Genomic DNA, 19555 nt, shown 5'->3' with positions numbered 1-19555 from the left:
AGACCTAAGGGGCAACGTTTTCATGCAGAGGTTGGTACATGTATGGAATGAGCTGCCAGAGGCAGTGGTGGAAACTGGTACAATTGCAACATTTAAGAGTGATTTGGATGGGTATATGAGTAGGAAGGGTTTGGAGGGACATGGGCCAGGTGCTGGCAGGTGGGACTAGATTGGGTTGGGATATCAGGTCGGCATGGACTGGTTGGACCGAAGGGTCTGTTTCCATGCTGTACATCTCTATGACTCTATGACTCTGTGAGAAGCAGCACTCCTTTGCAGTTCACCAAGACAATGTGTTTCCGTTATGAGGGCCTTATTTCAGTTATCCATACTCCATAAAACTCATACTAGCTCCTTACAATTATGCAACTAATTCAAACCAAATTCTATTCACTATGCCATCTAAGCCACCGCTGATGGAGAATTTCCGGCCATACATTTTGTAATTGCATGGTCAGAGGAAATGCCAAGTATCCTCTCCTGCAGCTGTTTTGTCTCTCAGACCTCAGTGAGCTTCTAGGAAACCACTGGAGATGCTATTAATCTGGATCCTGACAACCCATTGTTAGCATGCAGGTTAACTTAGTCCACAAGCAACCTAAGGACTACTCCCACAATTATTAGTCCTGAGACAAGGTCACACCCCTCGTACATCTGATACAGAGTAATGGGCTTTTCCCATTGTTTCTCCTCATTACTAGCATGCTAGCATGTACTTTAATAACATGTCTTTGACAACAGGGAGTTCCAGAAGTTAACTGAGGTCTTGGTTTAAAAGGTTGCTTCATTGACCACACAGCTTCACTGCAGCAAAGCATGAGCAGTCTGCCAACATCACATTAAAATCCTCAAGAGCTAGCACCAGTGATGCTTATGTCAAATCCTGGCATAAATTGGGGGGATCTGCCAGAGTAGATGACCATACTCCATGGACATAAAAAAATAGGAACATGGAGCAGAACTTGGCCATCCAGGCCCTTAAACATTTTCCACCATTCAATAGAATCATGGCTAGAGTGATAGCAACCTCAAATCCACATTCCCACCTACCCCGATAACCTTTCGCCCCTTTGCTAAACAAGAATAATGAAGTTTTGTCCATCAACATTGAAGCCCTGTTCCTAAAGAATCTATTCTGTTGGACAGTCCAATGTGTCTGGATGCCTGAAAATCACCCCCCTTGGTAGTTCACTTCTCCCAAAAGTCAAAAGACAGTCAAAGGAAAAGGTGTAAGTTTACCTAAAGCACAGAGGCTTTGACACCACTAATTGGAAGGAGAAATTTGCCATCCACTCGACATGGCACCTCCTGATCCTCCTAAGAACATGCTACCTTGAGGCTTAGTGACTCATCCGCGAGAGAAGAAAGAGGAAACCGAGCTGAGGTTGTGAATTCCATTTCCCCATGCAACAATATGCACTCCACTGTTTAAAAATTTGTTGATCCAAGATTGAGTTTCAAAGTCATCTGAAGACTATCTAACCTGCCAGATGTCAAGCTAGATTCTGAGAGAACACTGATGATGAGCACTTTCACTGCATTATTTGATAAGAAAGTCATGCCTTTTCACAACAGTAGGCATTGACTGGCCTTCATATTCTTCAGTATTAATATAGGCTTGCTTGTTTCACCCTAAAGAATGTGGCCACCCTTCCTTTAGATACTCATAGCCGTAACTGTCTCGGATTTGCTTACCTTCATCCATACTCAGAGGAATATCTTTGCAGGGCATTTGTATCCAAACATTAGTGTCCTAGCATGGTTTGTTAGGGTCTCTGAATAGCTCCTATTCTTTGCACAGCACATATGGGCTCTGAAATATCTCACTGGAAATGTCCTACTTTTTAGCAGTTAGAAACCTTGGTTTCTTAGCCTCACTTTTCAACTCAGCACCATCTTTCTACACTAAGAATGTGTGCCAGCATTTCCTCTCCCAATGGGTAAAGTGAGGACTGCAGCTGCTGGAAGGTCAGAGTCAAAACGTGTGGTACTAGAAAAGCATAGCAGGTCAGGCAGCATCCGAGGAGCAGGAGTGCCAATGTTTCATGCATTTGTGCTTCATCAGGAATATCTGATGAAGGGCTAATGTGCAAACCGTCAACTGTCCTCCTCGGATGCTGCCCTGACCTGCTGTGCCTTTCCAGTTCCACATGTTTCAACTCTCCCCATGGGTGCTCAACTTCTAATTGGACTCTCTAAGTCTCTCCTTTTCTGTTAGTTGGAAATGACTAACGAAAGGTCTTTTCCAGCACAAGGCTTTGTGAATTAGCTCATCGCGTGACTGCTTAGACTCTGATCTGCTCTGTTCCTCTAGGTGTGTTCTATTGGAAAGCACATGAAATTTTTAAATGCCTGAAGGAGAGGTATTATACAGAGATCTTTGATAGTGGCTTCCATTTTAAGCAACGATACCAACTGGTCAAATGCAAGCTGCTCAGGCCTTCAAATTCCAATTTAGGCTGTTTCCCAAGCAAATTGAATTACTAATTGTACACCTCCAGCACTAATTAGTACATACTTAATGTAGCCCTTTATGGTACATCATAGTTAATGGTATTGTCCTCACCTAAGTAGGAGTAAAGCTTGTCAGATTTCCTTGAATATTTTCTCTACAGAAATATTGGATTGGCTGCTTTAACTGCCATAAACCTGCGCAAAAGTAATAAAGAAGGTTTCCACTTCTACTTCATCCAACCACTGGATTAAATGAGAAAATCAAGTTTCCTATGCCTATAAACTAGAGTTAGTAGTGTCCTCAAGGGATACAGTAGGATTTCTGTCCCTCAGCTTGACCACTTTTATTTTAAACTCTCCATCCCTCTTTCTGTCCTGAAACTCTCTCTCTTGGCAATGTTCTTTCTTCTTTCTCACTTTCCCATCCTCCTGTCACCTTCCTCTGCCTTTCTCTTTCCTTTATTAGAAATTCTAACTTCCACTTCCCCAGTTTCAATTTTTCCAGCATTACTCCATTCATTTCATTGTCCTCATAGAGTCATAGAGATGTACAGCATGGAAACAGACCCTTCAGTCCAACCCCCATGCATGCCGACCAGATATCCCAACCCAACTTAGTCCCACCTGCCAGCACCTGGCCCATATCCCTCCAAACCCTTCCTATTCATTTACCCATCCAAATGCCTCTTATATGTTGCAATTGTACCAGCCTCCACCACTTCCTCTGGCAGCTCATTCCATACACATACCACCATCTGCATGAAAGAGTTGCCCCTTACGTCTCTTTTATATCTCTCCCCTCTCACCCTAAACCTATGCCCTCTAGTTCTAGACACCTCCACCTCAGGGAAAAGACTTTGCCTATTTTGGCCAACTCTTTTAAAATTTGGGGTTTACTGGCTTTCAGGCAGAATTTTAATCCACGAGTGCCTTCTTCACACTTTTAACTGTTCAAGGGACAGCATTTTAAATACTCAAAATTAATTTTCCTTCATTTTCGTCGAAAAGCATTGGCAGAAAATGCAGACATTTCTATTTATTAGCAGTAAAAACTCAAAAAAGCCTATTTGCAGCCTTAATAATTGATTTTGAAGAAACAATTCACTCTTCCCACTTTAATTTTTGTTTCCTTTGTGGGTAATAACTTCAAAAATGAGCCAATCTATTATGATCAATGCAGAGCAAGGGTCCCCAATTCATTATCTTTTCTCTTCTTAATTCAATCCTACTCTTGGTTGGTCACAACAAGGTTAATTTTAAAAAGGATCTTTTCCCTCATGGATATCTTTTCACAACTGGAATGCATTTATGTTTTAAAAGAAAGCAAATTAAATTGGCTTTCTTAAGTTAAGTTTTTTCCCCCCCGACGTGGTCGACGGTGCCCTCCACCGCATCTCCTCCACTTCCCACTCCTCCGCCCTTGAGCCCCGCCCCTCCAACCGCCACCAGGACAGAACCCCACTGGTCCTCACCTACCACCCCACCAATCTCCATGTACAGCGCATCATCCGCCGTCACTTCCGCCACCTCCAAACAGACCCCAGCACCAAGGATATATTTCCCTCCCCTCCCCTATCAGCTTTCCGTAGAGACCACTCCCTCCGCGACTCCCTTGTCAGATCCACACCCCCCACCGACCCAACCTCCACTCCCGGCACCTTCCCTTGCAACTGCAGGAGGTGCAACACTTGCGCCCACACCTCCCCCCTCACTTCTCTCCAAGGCCCCAAAGGAAACTTCCATATCCGCCACAGATTCACCTGCACCTCCACCCACATCATCTACTGCATCCGCTGCAGCCGGTGTGGCCTCCTCTATATTGGGGAGACAGGCCGCCTACTTGCGGAGCGATTCAGAGAGCACCTCTGGGCCACCCGGACGAACCAACCCAACCACCCTGTAGCACAGCATTTCAACTCCCCCTCCCACTCCACCGAGGATATGCAGGTCATTGGACTCATCCACCGCCAAACCACAACAACGCGACGGTCGGAGGAGGAGCGTCTTATCTTCCGACTGGGAACCCTCCAACCACAGGGGATGAACTTGGACTTCACCAGTTTCTTCATCCCCCCTCCCCCCACCTTGTCTCAGCCGAATCCCTCCAGCCCGGCACCGCCTTCCTGACCTGCAGTCTTCTTCTTGACCTCTCCGCCTCCATCCTACTCCAACCTATCACCCTCACCTTGACCTCTTTCCACCTATCACATTTCCAACGCCCCTCCTCCAAGTCCCTCCTCCCTACCTTTTATCTTCTCCTGCTGAACACTCTCTGCTCATTCCTGAAGAAGGGCCTGTGCCCGAAACGTCGAATCTCCTGTTCCCTGGATGCTGCCTGACCTGCTGTGCTGTTCCAGCAATAAAGTTTCAACTTTGATCTCCAGCATCTGCAGACCTCACTTTCTCCTTTCTTAAGTTAAAGAAAGCATGCATTTATTAATTATTAAAATCCAGAAAAGATAATAAAATTGACATGTACACAGAAATTGGAAATTTGAATTGATTAAAGCAATAACTGTTAAAAAGATATACAAATCACTCTTTGGGTTTCATGAAGAGCAACTGTTAATTTGAATGATACCAGTAATGATGATATAGGTAGTGAAACAGTTGATTTCAAGGTTCTTTCCTCTGTAGGTAACTGTAGGGTTTTGTCCTGTTTCCTTCTCAAAGTGATAAATTGTCTTTCCTTTACCTGCAATGTAGGGTTATGTAATCACTTTCCTCAACCTGTGATCCCTATGGCACACTTATTCATACTAGCATCTCAGCCGAAGAACACATACAGATTAGGATCTGTAGTTTGATTTCAACCCTTCTTTTTGTATATTGCAGGAAGGATTTTAAAAAGTCATGTTTGGAACATAATCTCCAGTAGATAGCTTTCTACTGACAGGGATGAACAGCTCCTCACTACCCCTTCCTTTTAATTCACTATGTTTGAAACTTCCCTGACATTTTACAGGTGTGACTTACCATGGGTCCAGCCATGACTTTGCCAGATAGCTATTGAATGTAGACCCATAGATACCTTTTAGTTATATGTTCTCTTTTTAAAAAACACAAGTTGTAATTAAAATTTTGATATGTCTATTAGTAATCCAGAGTTAGCATCCATTATTGTGAGAAGTGTATCAGAGACTCATCAGGAAGAGGGGAGGTTAATTGTGGAAGGTGGCTCACAGTCAGTCACTTTACCTCATCATTTGTTAATGTATTGGTGTGCATTGCAAAGGTGTCAGTAGCTAGACCTTTTGTATAAATTGTATATTTTAGGTCAGAAAAAAGTACAATACATATTCATCAACCCATTTATGCTTCCTCCTTGCACAGGCTTTTGTCTGTGTTAACAAATGAAGGGGGGAAAATGAGGTTTCTGCAGGGATTTCTTCATTTCTTTCATAGACATTATTTTCAGAATCCATGGAGACCCTGGTGAGGGTAGGGAACGACTCAAGCTCAATCAAACTTGGTGTGTTCAAAACCATAGACTTTTAATTCATTGCCAGCCCTCCAGAATGTGAGCACGTTATTTCAATGTAGTACAGAGCATTACATTGATGTATTTGTATCATGGGTTTGCAGCTACTCTCCTGATAAGAAAATAAAAGTAATGGCATCCAGTATAATTTTTGTGGTGAAATTGTAAAAAAAAAATTGTATTTTGGAATATATCAGAAAGCCAGCAGATTTTGCAACGCAATTACATGATGTGTGCTCTCTGTCTCAGCTATGGCATCATGTGTTGCTACTAAGATTTATCATTACAAAGTTTTGGTTCTGAAAGGAAGCGGTTGAAGACAGGAAAATTAAAGTTACCTGGTGCCGTGCAGGGTTTCCTATTAGGTCGATTACTATCTGAAGTTATCCCCATACTTACTTGCAGTTGATACAGTTTCAAAATGGCCAGGTAGCTATTATTACGTCAGATAGCTCTTCACTACAAGGTGAAAATAGCCTAGGCTGTGGACATATTAATCTATATAATGGCACGTGTTGCGCCTCATGAATGCTGCAGTACTTCACCACACGACTATAGTGCGAAAGGAAGGGATGAGATAGCTGTTAATGCATTTTATTAATTATGCACTTGAATCATATTGGCTTGACATAACTTCACTGTCAGCTCGGATTATAGTAGAGACAGACACCGAGAATATATTTCAAATCAAAAGATTAATTTGGAGTGAGAAAGATTCAGCTAGTGCCAATTATAGAGCTGTCTGAATCTAAACTTCTCGGTGATTCGTCCACTCCTCATCTCACCTGCGGGTGCCAACTACTGATCCTAGTTGAATTTCAGTCAGAAACTGTATCAAATTTACATTGAATTGTTTCTTAGGGTGTTCACTTTGGTAATTCACCGTGAGGTGACTGTGTAACGATTTCTTTTGAACTCGTTTCAGTTCACGGTTGGACTTAGTAACTTGTTACCATTGTATCCCTCGGCATCAGTGTCAGCTGGAATAAGATTCCGAGATTGGAAAGTAAGGCTTAAAGTCATTTTTCCCTTCAGTTTTTTTTGTGTCAGGGAGTGTGTTTGTTTCCATTGCCTTTAGTACTTTTTTCCTCTTTCTATGGTCATCTTTCCGCAAACTCAATTTTTAGTTATTGGCAACACCTTTTCAACACATGGAGTCGTACCAGTCCACTATAGATGTCATAGAGCCATAGAAAACGGAAATAAACTCTTTGGTCCAACTCGTCCATGCCAACCAATTTTCCCACACTAAACTAGTCCCATTTGCTTGTGTTTGTGATAAAGTGCTGTACAAGTGGAAGGTCTTTTTACAGCTCTAAGTTGATACTGTTGTCAAAAGTGGATTAAACACTCAATGTCTCTCAATATTGTATAAACATTTAGAAGGAAACAAAATCTTGAAAAAACTCAGCAGGTCCATCAGCATCTATGGATGGAGAAACAGAGTCAACTTTGAGTCTAATCTGGCCACTGGAAATCGAAGTGATTCTCCATCCAAAACTCTGACCAGATCATAGAGCCCCTCAAACACAGTGCCTTTCAGTGAGGTCATGGCTGGCATTTAATCTCCATTCCTTGTCCTCGTCCGATTCTCTTATAGTCCAAACAAAAACCAGTGAATTATCAATAATTATGGTTCTGTAGTTCAATATAAAAGACATGTGTTCCCCAATTAATCTTCGATGGAAGAATGCATCATTTGCCTGTTTGAAAAAATTAAAATTAAAATCCGGATCTTTCCTCAAAGTTGCATGAGAAGTGCAGCCTCAAATCTGCAGCTCTGCAGCTCTCACCTATTCTTGAAACGGCATTTTCTGATTCCTGTTCTCTAATTTACAGTTATCAATAATGTAAAGTGTAATCGTGTTCATATAGCAAGCATAGTTTTATTAAATATTCATAACCAGCAGCTTTCCTGTGACGTGCCAAAGATTCTTTATCGACTCTGGTTCTAAAATAGATGGAGAATACGAACTTTAATAAAGTGCATTCCACTCGCGAATGTTAACCAAGTAGCGAGCCTCAGTTATTTTCTTTCGAGCTGCTCTGTTTAAATATTTATTGAGGTTTTACTGGAAATATTTGGTAGCACTTACAGTACTTGGATTGTGTTTCCGGATCCTGCACACTGTCAAAACTTACTCGTCCCTCCCTCTACACGTTACCGCTTCCCAATGCTGGCGTGACCCCAGGGAGTCCCGGTTATTTATTCCAATCATTGTCTGGGCCACTCTGCACTCTCTCCATCTCCTCCCCAACACACCCCGATTTTTTTTTTAGATCATGTTAGTTACAAACATTTGTTAAAGCATTTCTGAGTTAAACAATCGGAAATGTGCGCATCTTCTCTAACAGACTCATAAATCTGGTGGCATTTGCGGAACTTCGAAGTTAATCTTAAGTTTTCTCTTTGAACGTCAATACCTGATCCCTCCATGAGCCTATACGAAAGCATGCAGCCTGGGCACTTTGCTGACTCCATTTCTCAATGTCTTATTTTTAACCTGAATATCTCTTTCTGTTGTATTGAAATCTTATGATCTAGTAGAATGGTTTATTCAAGGTAGTGGTAAGCAACGATTGTCTTATTTGCATAGTTTTGAATATTAGTTACTCTGATTTTAAGAACTCCACTGATTTATTATATAATGCAAAAAAGTCGAATCTCAACCTGCATAAATGATTGAAGGAATATCGCGAAAATAAAAGCATCATATGCATTGTTTCCAATGTTTTTGGTTAGTCTGGGTGCCAGATGCGCTAAATGAAATGAACTGCAGCGATTCCCATTCAGAAACAATGTGGTTGAGTAATTAGCATCTCGACCTCGTAACAATAACTGATGCCTAGTATGGGACACCTATCATTCGCAGTTCCTCGCCGGGGTGAGCGATTTCAAATGTAAAGTGCCAATTATTCTTCAAGTTCACGTCGTATCTGTGGACGTAGGAAGAAATGAAACATAAACATTCCCACAACGTTATTTTTGTTTCAAAATTACACACTGAAGCGCATCACCTCAACTTTGATGGGTTTGTGAAACTGGTCGCGACTATTCATCTGTTTGCATAGAATCGCGACTTGTATAAATGCTGCGACAAAGGATACCTGCAGGTTTATTTTTATAAAGGACATGATTTGGAGATGCCGGCGTTGGACTGGGATGTACAAAATTAAAAATCACACAACACCAGGTTATAGTCCAACAGGTTTATTTGGAAGCACTCGCTTTCAGAGCGCTGCTTCTTCATCAGGTGGTTGTCCAGGGCTCCGAAAGCTAGTGCCTCCAAATAACCTGGTGGACTATAACCTGGTGTTGTGTGATTTTTAACTTTTTTTTAAAGACGGCAGCAATAAAGACATTGCCCGGAATCTGGACTAACTGCGTTGCAACATACAGACTGATGGAGGACAAGATGCCAGAAAATCCACCCCAAGGCTGTGGAAATGCCTGGTGCTTGTTATCCGTTGATAGAAGGCTGGGTGTGCGCGGTGAAACCAACAGGTGTACTTGCAGTTACCAACTCACCTGGGTAATTTTTTTTGTTGTCTTTTAAATTAAAGCCTTGCAAAAGTTCTCACAACTTTTTATCTGTACTGTTTATAGTTTAATATCAGGGGAAAGCCCAGTTCTATAAACGAAGGATCCAGAAAAATCAATACATTGTCATTCCCTCCTCCAAGTCTTTGTACTAATTTTATTATTGCAGGTGCAGTGATATTTTTGTTTGATGCTGTACTTCCCCCTTAGTCAGTTATTGCTCACGTCTTAAGTGTTATTCTGTTTGCAATTAGAAAGTGAGGATTATGTTTTGTTTCACTATCCTCGAAATGATGAGTTTTGATTTTGGCTATCGCACACGGAAAGTGAACATCATCCAATTTACCCAAGAAACAGCAAGCTGAAATGAAGGATTGTTTTGGGGTTTCAAAATTTCGTTACGGTTGTTGAATTCTATTCACTGAAATCAGTTGATATTTTGCGCAAACATTGAATGATAAATAAACATCGCTTGAATGGGGGAACAAAATCAACATACTAATTGGATATCACTTACAAAAGTTAAAAAAGCAGAAATGTATATTTGGCATTTCCCTAACTAAAAGACACTGGAACAAGTTCGAAAGTCCAATTGTGATGACAACAGTCAAGTTAACATTTTAGGTGTGGACCATTAATCCCAACTCTTATTTCTTGCCTGTTCTGCACTGAAAGCAGTGCAAGGATCTGACTTTCGCCAGATTTATTTTTATTGAAAAGTACAAATCCAGAATAGATTTGCATTTTTAATTTAAAATTGAAGGCCAAGTTACAGCTCCTCTCATCAATCTAGTTTCAGCGTTACAGCAGTAACAGAACAGTTACTGGTTTATCCCTGCATGTCAATGATAATTACTATCATTTAAAGGTCGTCGGTGTCTGATGATAGTCCGATAATCGAGGCGTTACAAAAGATATCACCTCCGCTAGGAACAGGTGCAGCCAGTGATTTTCTATTGGTTTAACTTTGTCTGGAATAAGCTGCCATCTGTTCCACCAAAAAATGCCGCTTTTGATGCTTGAACTCGGCTTCAGATTCACTCTACGTACTGGGTACATTTCCTGAAATACATATAAAGGATTGTAATGTTATGTCAATCGATGACACTAAGCAGAGTAAATTATTTTCTATTACTCTCTACTTTCTGGACTTCAATTGATTACACATATGCTCTCCGCGATTTCCGTCTCATCGATTCTTTTCTGTTACATTTGCCAGTCCATGCATTTTTAAGTGTGACATTTGTGTCTTAATGTTTTATCAATAACTTATTTTGCAGTGAAATGAATTGTGTTGTTGCATGATCATGGGAAGCTACTCAGACAAACTTGCTCCAAAGTTTGCCAGGTACCGTGTATGGTTAAGCAGTGATCTAACCGCTGCATTTAACAAAGGATGAACAAAATGTGTACATGGATGCAGAGAAACAATACCCTTTGGTAGGGGATTCCTTAAAAGTATCTTAAAATTAGAGGGGCGAAATCAGGAAGCACTATTGCACGTATGGGTCTGAATATCAGTAAATCATGAGATATTTTTCCACCAAAAATTATCGGGTCAGTGAAAGATGTCTATTGTCTGAAAACAATAGATTGTCGTGTCAGGATATTAATGGATATGACATAGAGGGAGGTAAATGGAGTTGAGATACATTTCAGCCGCCATCCAGACTGAAAGGGGCGGAATGGCCTACTGTTATGGAAAGATATGGAGTTGGAGTTAAACATTGAAGTGTTTCTGTGATAAAACTATTTTAAGTTAAAGTTCTCTTCTGCAATTCGAGAGGGATTCATGCTTTAAAATGACTTCAAAGCAGCCTCCACCCCCCTCCTCGACCCAAACAATTGCAAACGAGACTGCTGAGCAATAAGTAATGGAAAGTTCATTCCCATTTGATCCGACTTATTTTCCGGTACGGTCGCGATTTCAATGTCAAAAGCGGATTTCCTGATAAATAATAGAGACGTTCTTAAGGCCAGACAAATAGGTTGGATTACATGTTAAGGTTTATTTTTTTCCTGTTTTAAAATAAACAATGTCCTGATGTTGGCAATTTTTGATTTCCACAGATCATCTTGATGCTTTTGGGAAGCAAAATCTAATCGTTTAACATTCCAAGAAAAAGTTAACTGAGTTGAGAAATGTCTATATATATTTCAACATATTTATCCTGAAGTCATTAGGAAATCGGAACTATTTATTTGAGTGACCTTGATTTATTTTGTGCTGACAAACTCTCTTGCTCCAAAAGGTTTATAGTATCGCCACATCGTTCCCGTCCAGCACCACGTGTTCTTCGCTTTAAGATTATTGGCAGCATTTGTGCAAATGCCGTTCGAACCTCTAATTTAGCAAAGGATTGCGATGGTGCACAGAGATGGCTGGATAACCATGGCAAAATCCAGGCACATAGTCTTCTCTTTATAGCGATGGATGTGTGCAGAAAGCTCAGACCTTATGGTAATGATGTGATTTCCTTATGCAAATAAGCCATTGCGGAAATAAACAGTACGCCTCGCTCGCTCCCTTTACTTCTGTAATATTTTTATACTACGCCATCAATTCATCACTAAAGCGGCCAAGGCAGCCCTCCCCCATCTTTCTCCTGGGCAATCAGGATCCGCCGGTTGCCTTCACTTTTCCATCGGATGTGTTAGAAAGCAGCGAGAGGGAGAGACAGAGAGGGGGAGAAAAAATAGCCCGCACACACACAACACCACACAGAGACCGAAGGCAGATATTCCTCTGGATGAAGTAGGAAAATTGCAAAGGAATACAAATGAGGCGCGAGACAAGCTTCTAATTCGAGTGCAAGTTGATTACGTACTTTCACATGGCAATGGTACGTATATTTTATTGCACCGTCTTGCTCGAGCCGTGTGTTGGTTCCGGTGTCTGTCTGTCTGTGCCTCACTCTCTTGTGTTGCTTATGCGATCGGGTTTGTGCCAAGATTTTGTGGTGTTTAAAGGGGAGGGGACGGGGAGGGAGGGGGGGAAGAGAGAGACAGAAAGCAAAAGCGCTGAGCTTGGCAGATTTCCCATCTGTGAGCAGTTTGCCTGCCAGCTGAAATGAATTTATGCGTGATCTGTATACGTGTGCATTGGCAACGTACATTTCGAGTCCAAGTTCAAGCGGGGAGCCAAGTGTGTGTGATCGTAGCGGTAATGGCCGAGCAGCTCGGGAGAGCCGCCGGCTTGAACTTGACTCATGAACCGCGACGCTGCGACCAAGGCTGGGACATGTTGCTAATCCACCTCCCTTTTAAAGGGACATTACACTTTCTCGGCCTGTTAAATGCGCACCATCCCCTTATGCAAGAGATTGCGGGGTTCTCGCCACAGGTCATTCTGCAGCTTATTTTAAACACACAATTTGAAAAGTTCGCTATACTTTAAGAAAGCGCAAGCAAGAAGAGCTTTGCGGCCCGTAGATTTGTTGGTTTTCGTTCGCCGTTCTGAAATACATTTCCCAGCCCACATTCGGAAAGTTCAGAGAATGAAGCAGTGCAGTTCCAGTTTTGTCTTTGCCGTTCTCTGTCTGTCTCTCTTTCTATATATATATAGGCCCAGTAAATGGATAAGCTCTTTAAATTCGCTGTAACCATTCAGAAATAAAAAATGTATTGATTACAAATATTGATTGCATACCTAAGGTCTAGGAAACCTTCTTTCTCCAAAATTTCACTGAATTAAACACTTGCAGCGTTTCTGCAGCAGATTGTTGTATAGTGGAATGTTTGTGCAAATATGCAAAAGTGAAAGATGGCTTGATCTATAAAGTTTGTTTGACAGAATCCCAGTTCTCCTGTATTTTAGAGATTGTATGAAGCAATCTGCAAAACATTTTATGAAATAGCTTGCAGTGTTCTGAGATGTATCTACCTGCAGAATCATGCAAACTTCACTCCTATTGTTGAGCTGGGGAATATTGTGGAGACAAAAATGCTGTCCTGACCGAAAGCGGAGTGGCATCTGGCAAATTTCGATGGTCCAGCTTGATAGAAAAGACATTTCATATTTAAGAGACCAAGTTCTATTTGAATATACTGCAGACGTAAAACGTACTTTTTGCCTTTCGTTTGCTGTTGGCCCTCTATGCAGTCAGAATGATTTGCCCTCACGCATTGAGGAGAAAAGAGTATGACCGATTAACTCGGACAAATTGCGCCGGGCCATTGGTGCATAGAATGGGTTGTTCTGCTAACGTCAGTTAGTGAAAAGCAATACAGTGTCTGTCAGAGTAAGTGGTCAATTTGATAATGTACTGTGGTCAATGCTTCCCCAATGGCTTCTAGTATTAATAAATATACAAATCACGACAGTACTACAATCACTCTTCAATTATCCATACCAAAGTCTCACGATTTATTCTCCTACATTCTGCTGGGAAACAATCATTGTCTTGGCCTACTTTGGAAACTATTTCCTCATGTCACGTACACCAGCTCTCAACAAAGTCCTGTGCATTGTCATGACTTTACCATTGACTTTGACTTCTGCAGTTTTGCGCACGCCGACTGGAACCTTTCATTTGACTTAATTCAATATTTGAACTTCATCATAAAAGTTGAGGGGCCAAGGCAGGATCTGTCTGTGTTCCGAGATTTCATTTTACTTTCTGATGCAATGATTTGGGATGGAGGGTGGTGCTGGTGGTTGGAGTGGCGGCTGGGGTGGAGAATTGAGATTGGATTCGAGCAACATTTCTTTCAGCAGAATTGTACGGGGTAATCGCAACATTGCAGTCTGTCACAAAGGGTGATGATATATTGGCGGCTCCTGTATAGGAATGCCTGCTTTGTCATGCTGTCCCTGAGCTTTATTGTGATTTCTTTAAAATATCATCAGAGGGTGGAAAAGAGGGGAGGCCAGTAGGCAGCTAGATTGCAGCCCAGTCTCTGTTTTTAAATCCAGGATAGGCACCGTTGTGTGTGTTTGAACGCAGCGGCTGCGTCGTGTCTGGGGCAAGTCTGCCTTTCAAGCGCGGCTCTTAAAGCGGCGCTAACTTTTTTTTGCGTGTTGTTTTTTTATTGCCCAGTGCGTTTTGACGAACGGTCGTGAGCAGTGAAGAGTTAAAGGAGAGGGGAGGAGGGAAGTAGCTGGGCTTATTTACATTGCTGGCGATCTCCCAGTGGCCTCGGTCCATTGGCTGACAGCGGGGCTGCGAGTGGTGCTGAAATTTGGGTCTAATGGCAGAAATTCCCTGAAGTCAGACGTTTTTGGGGCTTGGTCAGGACAGTCGCGTCATTCCTGGTCCGCTCTCCTTTATTCCTCTCCCTCTCCCACCGTTTGACAGATGAAGCCCAGTTTCCAGGGCTGCTTTCTTTCAGATACTCCGTGCTAAGTGCCACTTCTCTCCCTCCTCTCTCTCTCTCTCTCTTATATATAATTATTAATTGTGTTTGGGGGTGGGATTTAGTCGCTGTGAGGCGAGATGTCACGATGATCCAGTAACTTTTGGATGATCTGCGACTTTAACTCCAGGTCGTCATGATGTATTCCCCGCTCTGCCTGACTCAGGTAATGTCCATCTCTGAGGTAATTTAGTTATCAGTTCGGTTGCTGCTGCCAGTGGACGCTTTCCGCTCCCCACGCCCCCGCCACTTGGCCACATTCACCGCATTGTATTTTCCTCAGGACGCGGTTACTGTTAAAAATGGCGGGATAATTTCTGCAGCATGCTTTCAGTGCCCGGAGCTCCCCGGGTTAGTCCTTTCCTCCTCTGGCTCTCCCCAGGCAGCTCCTGCCAACGCAATCCGTCTTGACACATACAGAAAACAAATCCAAGCCCGGCGCTCAAGTTTGTTTTTGTGTATGTGTGTGTGTGAAAATCCAATGGAAAACGCAGCTTTGGCTCCTTCCAACTTCGCCCCAGTTCCATGCAGGACTGTTCCACCCGCCGCTACGAAGTTTGACAAAAATGTTTCTGTGGTTATTAGAAATAAGAAGAACTTCAGCAGAGCGCGGAGAGCCTTTATTTCCCTCCCCCTCTCTCTGTCCCACTCCACCTCCCTCCCCCCCCCCCAAGTTGATATTATTGAAAGGTGCACATATTTATTGCTGTGAATCTTCAAATCTTTTCGTTAAGCCCAGATACTGAGGTGTGATAGGTATGGGAATTTGGGATGGTGGGTAGTGAGGGGTGATTTGAGCAAGACGTTTGATATTTTAGCAGGTGTCAAATGAGCACATTTAGTGCATTTTTGGAAATCCTACAAGTTAAAGTTCTACGGTGCTCCTTAAACTCTGTTTCCACTGAAATTGGTTTGATTTCATGCAGGTTGTTTAATCATATATTTATTTTCTTAGTGGAAGCATAATATTGATTGTTTAAATGTTTCAGATATGTTTTCTCAATGTAGTTTAAGAAGGGAGCCCTTCTCCCATGTGCTTATTCATAAAGTGGCGCTGTTTAAGTTTTTGTTCTGGTTAGAATGTGTACCTGTTCGGAAAGGTTGTATTCTGAAGCTGTTTTATTTAATAGAGACAAGATATGGTGGTGATTTAATCCATAAGAGTACTGTAATTTCACCAGCTCCTGACTAGACATTTTAGTTTGTTTATTCTTGAAGAGTTGTTTAATAAATTCTGCAGGGTTGTAAATTTCACCTGAAAAGAAAACTTTGCAGATACAGTTTCCTTTTTCTTTACTTCAGCTATGCAAATTCATATCTCAGAGCAATTGACTTAGAAGGAAGCAGAAAGAATGGTTGGTAAATAAAATCTTCAGTTACGGCAGGAACAGAAGATGTGAATAAAGTGATCTCTAAAAATGTCATACATATAATTTGTTTATCTATGTTTTATTTTCTAAGGACCAAGAATGTGAAATCTATTTTGAAGAAGGAGAGCAGCTTGCAGTAATCTGAAAGCAGTTCAAGTGTAGCTAATCAGTCCAGACAGTCTGTATTGGATAACAAAGCTGCATTATTGTCCTATTAATTATTTAAATAGTTTCATGGTCTAGAAGCATAATAAACATTCTTTAATAATAACAGACAAAGGGAACTTCCCAAATAGAACAAAAAGACATTTCATATGTGTCTTAAGAAAAACGAAAGTGAAAGGGTTTGGCGTAATGTATACATTATAGTTCGGAACTTGAATGCTCATTTGACTTTATACATTATGTTCTTAGTCTTACAGTATTGCAGTATTTCCTTTATCACATTTATAGTCTTTCGTTTAGAATACCATCACTTAATAGAATTTCCTCCTTTATGTCAAAACCTTCTTTCCTTTTTATTCCTTGCTTTGCGTTTTTGTTCTTGTTCTATTCATTCGTCTTTGACTTGCCCCTTCCTCTTCTCTGGTATATTGTTACTCCTTTTTCAATTTCTATAAAATTCTGTTATTTTACCAGAAAATGTATTGGGAGACCTTATAAATGTATATTATTGCTAATGCCCATATTTCATTTGATAACTTTAAATCAACTGACGGCCAGTGGTTCACCAAGCCTTGGAAAATTCACGAACATGAAATAGAAAACAGTGTTCATATGTATATATTTTCAAAACATATTGATCTTGGAAACTATCTTTAGTCAGGTCTGTAGTATTAATTACAGCTATAGTGTGAAGGCATGCAAAAAACTGTGAAACTGTGAAATTGAGGCCTGTGGCTTGTGGGTGTTTGAGTGCTATAATTTAGGGAGGCCAACACTGGCTGATAGATCTAAAAAAAATTAGGATTCACAAATATTCTGGGTTTTTATCCATTTCTTTCCTATTGCTAATTTTTTTTGGAGGATGTGAGAGTTTAATAATGTAATTTTAATGTGGATTGACATATTCTTTCAATATTACTTTCTCATTTTTGTGCACATGGTGTTTATGTTAAAGTATGTGTTATCTTCAATGTTATTTCAACAGTTCTTAAAAGCAAAGAAACAAAATTAATCCAGATGTTGTCTGGCTACAGTTTCTGACATCTTGCTATATCAATAATGTGGCATGGAATGTAAATTACCGAGTGACATATTCATTCAGTACAATGTAGAAGATTGTGTTATGCATACATTGATTAGTTCAGAGAGAAAACATTAGTTTATTTGTTTATAATTAAGAATTTTTAATTAAATAGTGGAACAGCTTCATTTATTATATTTTCATCTTGGAAAACTAATTATGAGTTTGCTTAGATTGATTCATTTCTTTTATCTACTGATTGTGGGCATTCAGTGTAGAATATAAGTAGACTACCATGGTTGCCATTCTATACAAACCACTGGAGAAAACAGATCTGAGGCGCATTGTGTGTGCCTGTGAGTCAGGTGGAGGGGAGAGGTGGTTACAAAATGTATCAGCATTAAACTAAACCGATTTAAGTTATGTGCTCCAGAAATAATGGGGTATAATCCTGAAGGGTGAAAAAGTTCAATCTACTGTTTAAGAAACTAGTACCAATCAAACAAGCAGCTGTCAAGTCCCAACTGTCAGCCCAATCAGCAAGGCAAATACAGTTATCTCGGAAACAACTTCCTTTAGTCACTTGAGGCAAGCTTGTTTCTCAGTATCAGTTTGGCTTCTTAAAGATGTTTAAATTATATGCACAGCCATAAAGTTCCGCTTTCTAGCAGTTATCTGGAGCATTGGAAACTTGAATTCGCTGATTTTGTTGAAAATCAGACCAGTAATTTGTAGAAATGAACTTACATTGACTCTCATTATCTCTACTGTATGTCTGCAGTCTCAAAGCAGTTATTAGTGGATTTAAGGCCGTAATATAAATACATGCATGTTTTTGATAAGATGTGAATTTCCTTAAAGTACCATTAAACTACGCAGACACAGCTTTCACAGAGAAAGAGTTTGATATGGTGCAGCCATAACGTTTTAGGTTGTACCCTCCAGACAAATATCAGACCAGACCAGAGAGAACATTTTGCTTTTAGAGGTACTATATCTTAAACTACTAATGCTTGATGCTGACAGTAGAGATCAAAGTGAAAGAAAGTCCATTCCTTCCGTAACAATTCAAAAAAGTAAAAAGATAGTTAGTCAAGTAACTCTAAGCAATTAAAGCAGTTACAATTAATACCATAATGCATGTTAATAGTTTAATAGTTTTACGCATATGCCTTGGATATATTTACTGTGCTTGTCATCTTCTGAAAACCTAGTTTCAACGGATTGTTTTAACCATACGAGCAGGAGAATTTCTAGAGTTCTTTTATGTCCTTGGGGCAACTGGTTTCAACTCTCAGCCATCCCATTTTGCACCTGAAAAATGGGCAGCTGTAAATTCCAACTGAGTTGAGCACCTCAGCTTGACTGTAACAGGTTTTAAGCAAGAACGGTGGTAGGAAAAGGGCCCATTCAACAACAGTGAAGTTTTGTGGGAGGATGCAAAGCAGGAGTGAAGAAGTGATAAAGGGATGATGTTGCATGGTCACGGATTAAGTCAAGGATCAAAAAATGTGTCCAGAGAAGGTGTAAATGGGAAAAGAAGACTCATTGTCAATACCATCAAAACAAAATTAGATTAGATTAGATTAGATTACTTACAGTGTGGAAACAGGCCCTTCGGCCCAACAAGTCCACACCGACCCGCCGAAGCGTAACCCACCCATACCCCTACATTTACCCCTTACCTAACACTCCGGGCAATTTCGCATGGCCAATTCACCTGACCTGCACATCTTTGGACTGTGGGAGGAAACCGGAGCACCCGGAGGAAACCCATGCAGACACGGGGAGAACGTGCAAACTCCACACAGTCAGTCGCCTGAGGCGGGAATTGAACCCGGATCTCTGACGCTGCGAGGCAGCAGTGCTAACCACTGTACCACCGTGCCGCCCACAAATTTGAAACACACACACAAATTAAAAAAAAAACATGAAGGCAGAGATTATGAACTTAGTATTGAGTGAGGAAGACTGTAAAGTGCCTCTTGGCAAGATGAAGTAATGTTCCATCAGTTTATGTTGGGCTGATTGAAACAGTGTAGGAGGCTGAGTACAGAATGAGAATGGAGCAGAGAATTATAATGACAGGCAACTGGAAGCTCAGGGTCAAGCTTGCAGACTCAATGCAGGTGTTCCCACAAAGGCATCATGGAATCTGCATTTCATCT

The 19555-nt window shown here is 41.1% G+C and overlaps 1 protein-coding gene across 4 annotated transcripts in view; it reads left to right on the top strand.

Annotated features, from left to right (window-relative positions):
• nfic (nuclear factor I/C) overlaps nucleotides 1–19555 on the top strand; it is an 813295-nt gene that overhangs the window by 317400 nt on the left and 476340 nt on the right. Inside the window, exon 1 of one of the 4 annotated variants that reach the window (XM_087976063.1) lies at nucleotides 11448–12319. The exons of 2 other annotated variants lie outside the window; for them this stretch is intronic. In XM_087976063.1, coding sequence (XP_087832189.1) covers nucleotides 12311–12319 — 9 coding nt within the window. In that variant the 5' untranslated portion in view covers nucleotides 11448–12310. Of the gene's footprint in view, nucleotides 1–11447; nucleotides 12320–13970; nucleotides 14998–19555 lie in introns of those variants that run through there. One more of the 4 variants, XM_087976062.1, reaches the window with a different exon arrangement.

This window comes from Chiloscyllium plagiosum, unplaced genomic scaffold, assembly GCF_037043375.1.
Source record: "Chiloscyllium plagiosum isolate Xiang-an unplaced genomic scaffold, Cpla_swu_hap1 HiC_scaffold_28, whole genome shotgun sequence".
NCBI lineage: Eukaryota > Metazoa > Chordata > Chondrichthyes > Orectolobiformes > Hemiscylliidae > Chiloscyllium > Chiloscyllium plagiosum.
This window is presented reverse-complemented; position numbering and strand designations above follow the sequence as displayed.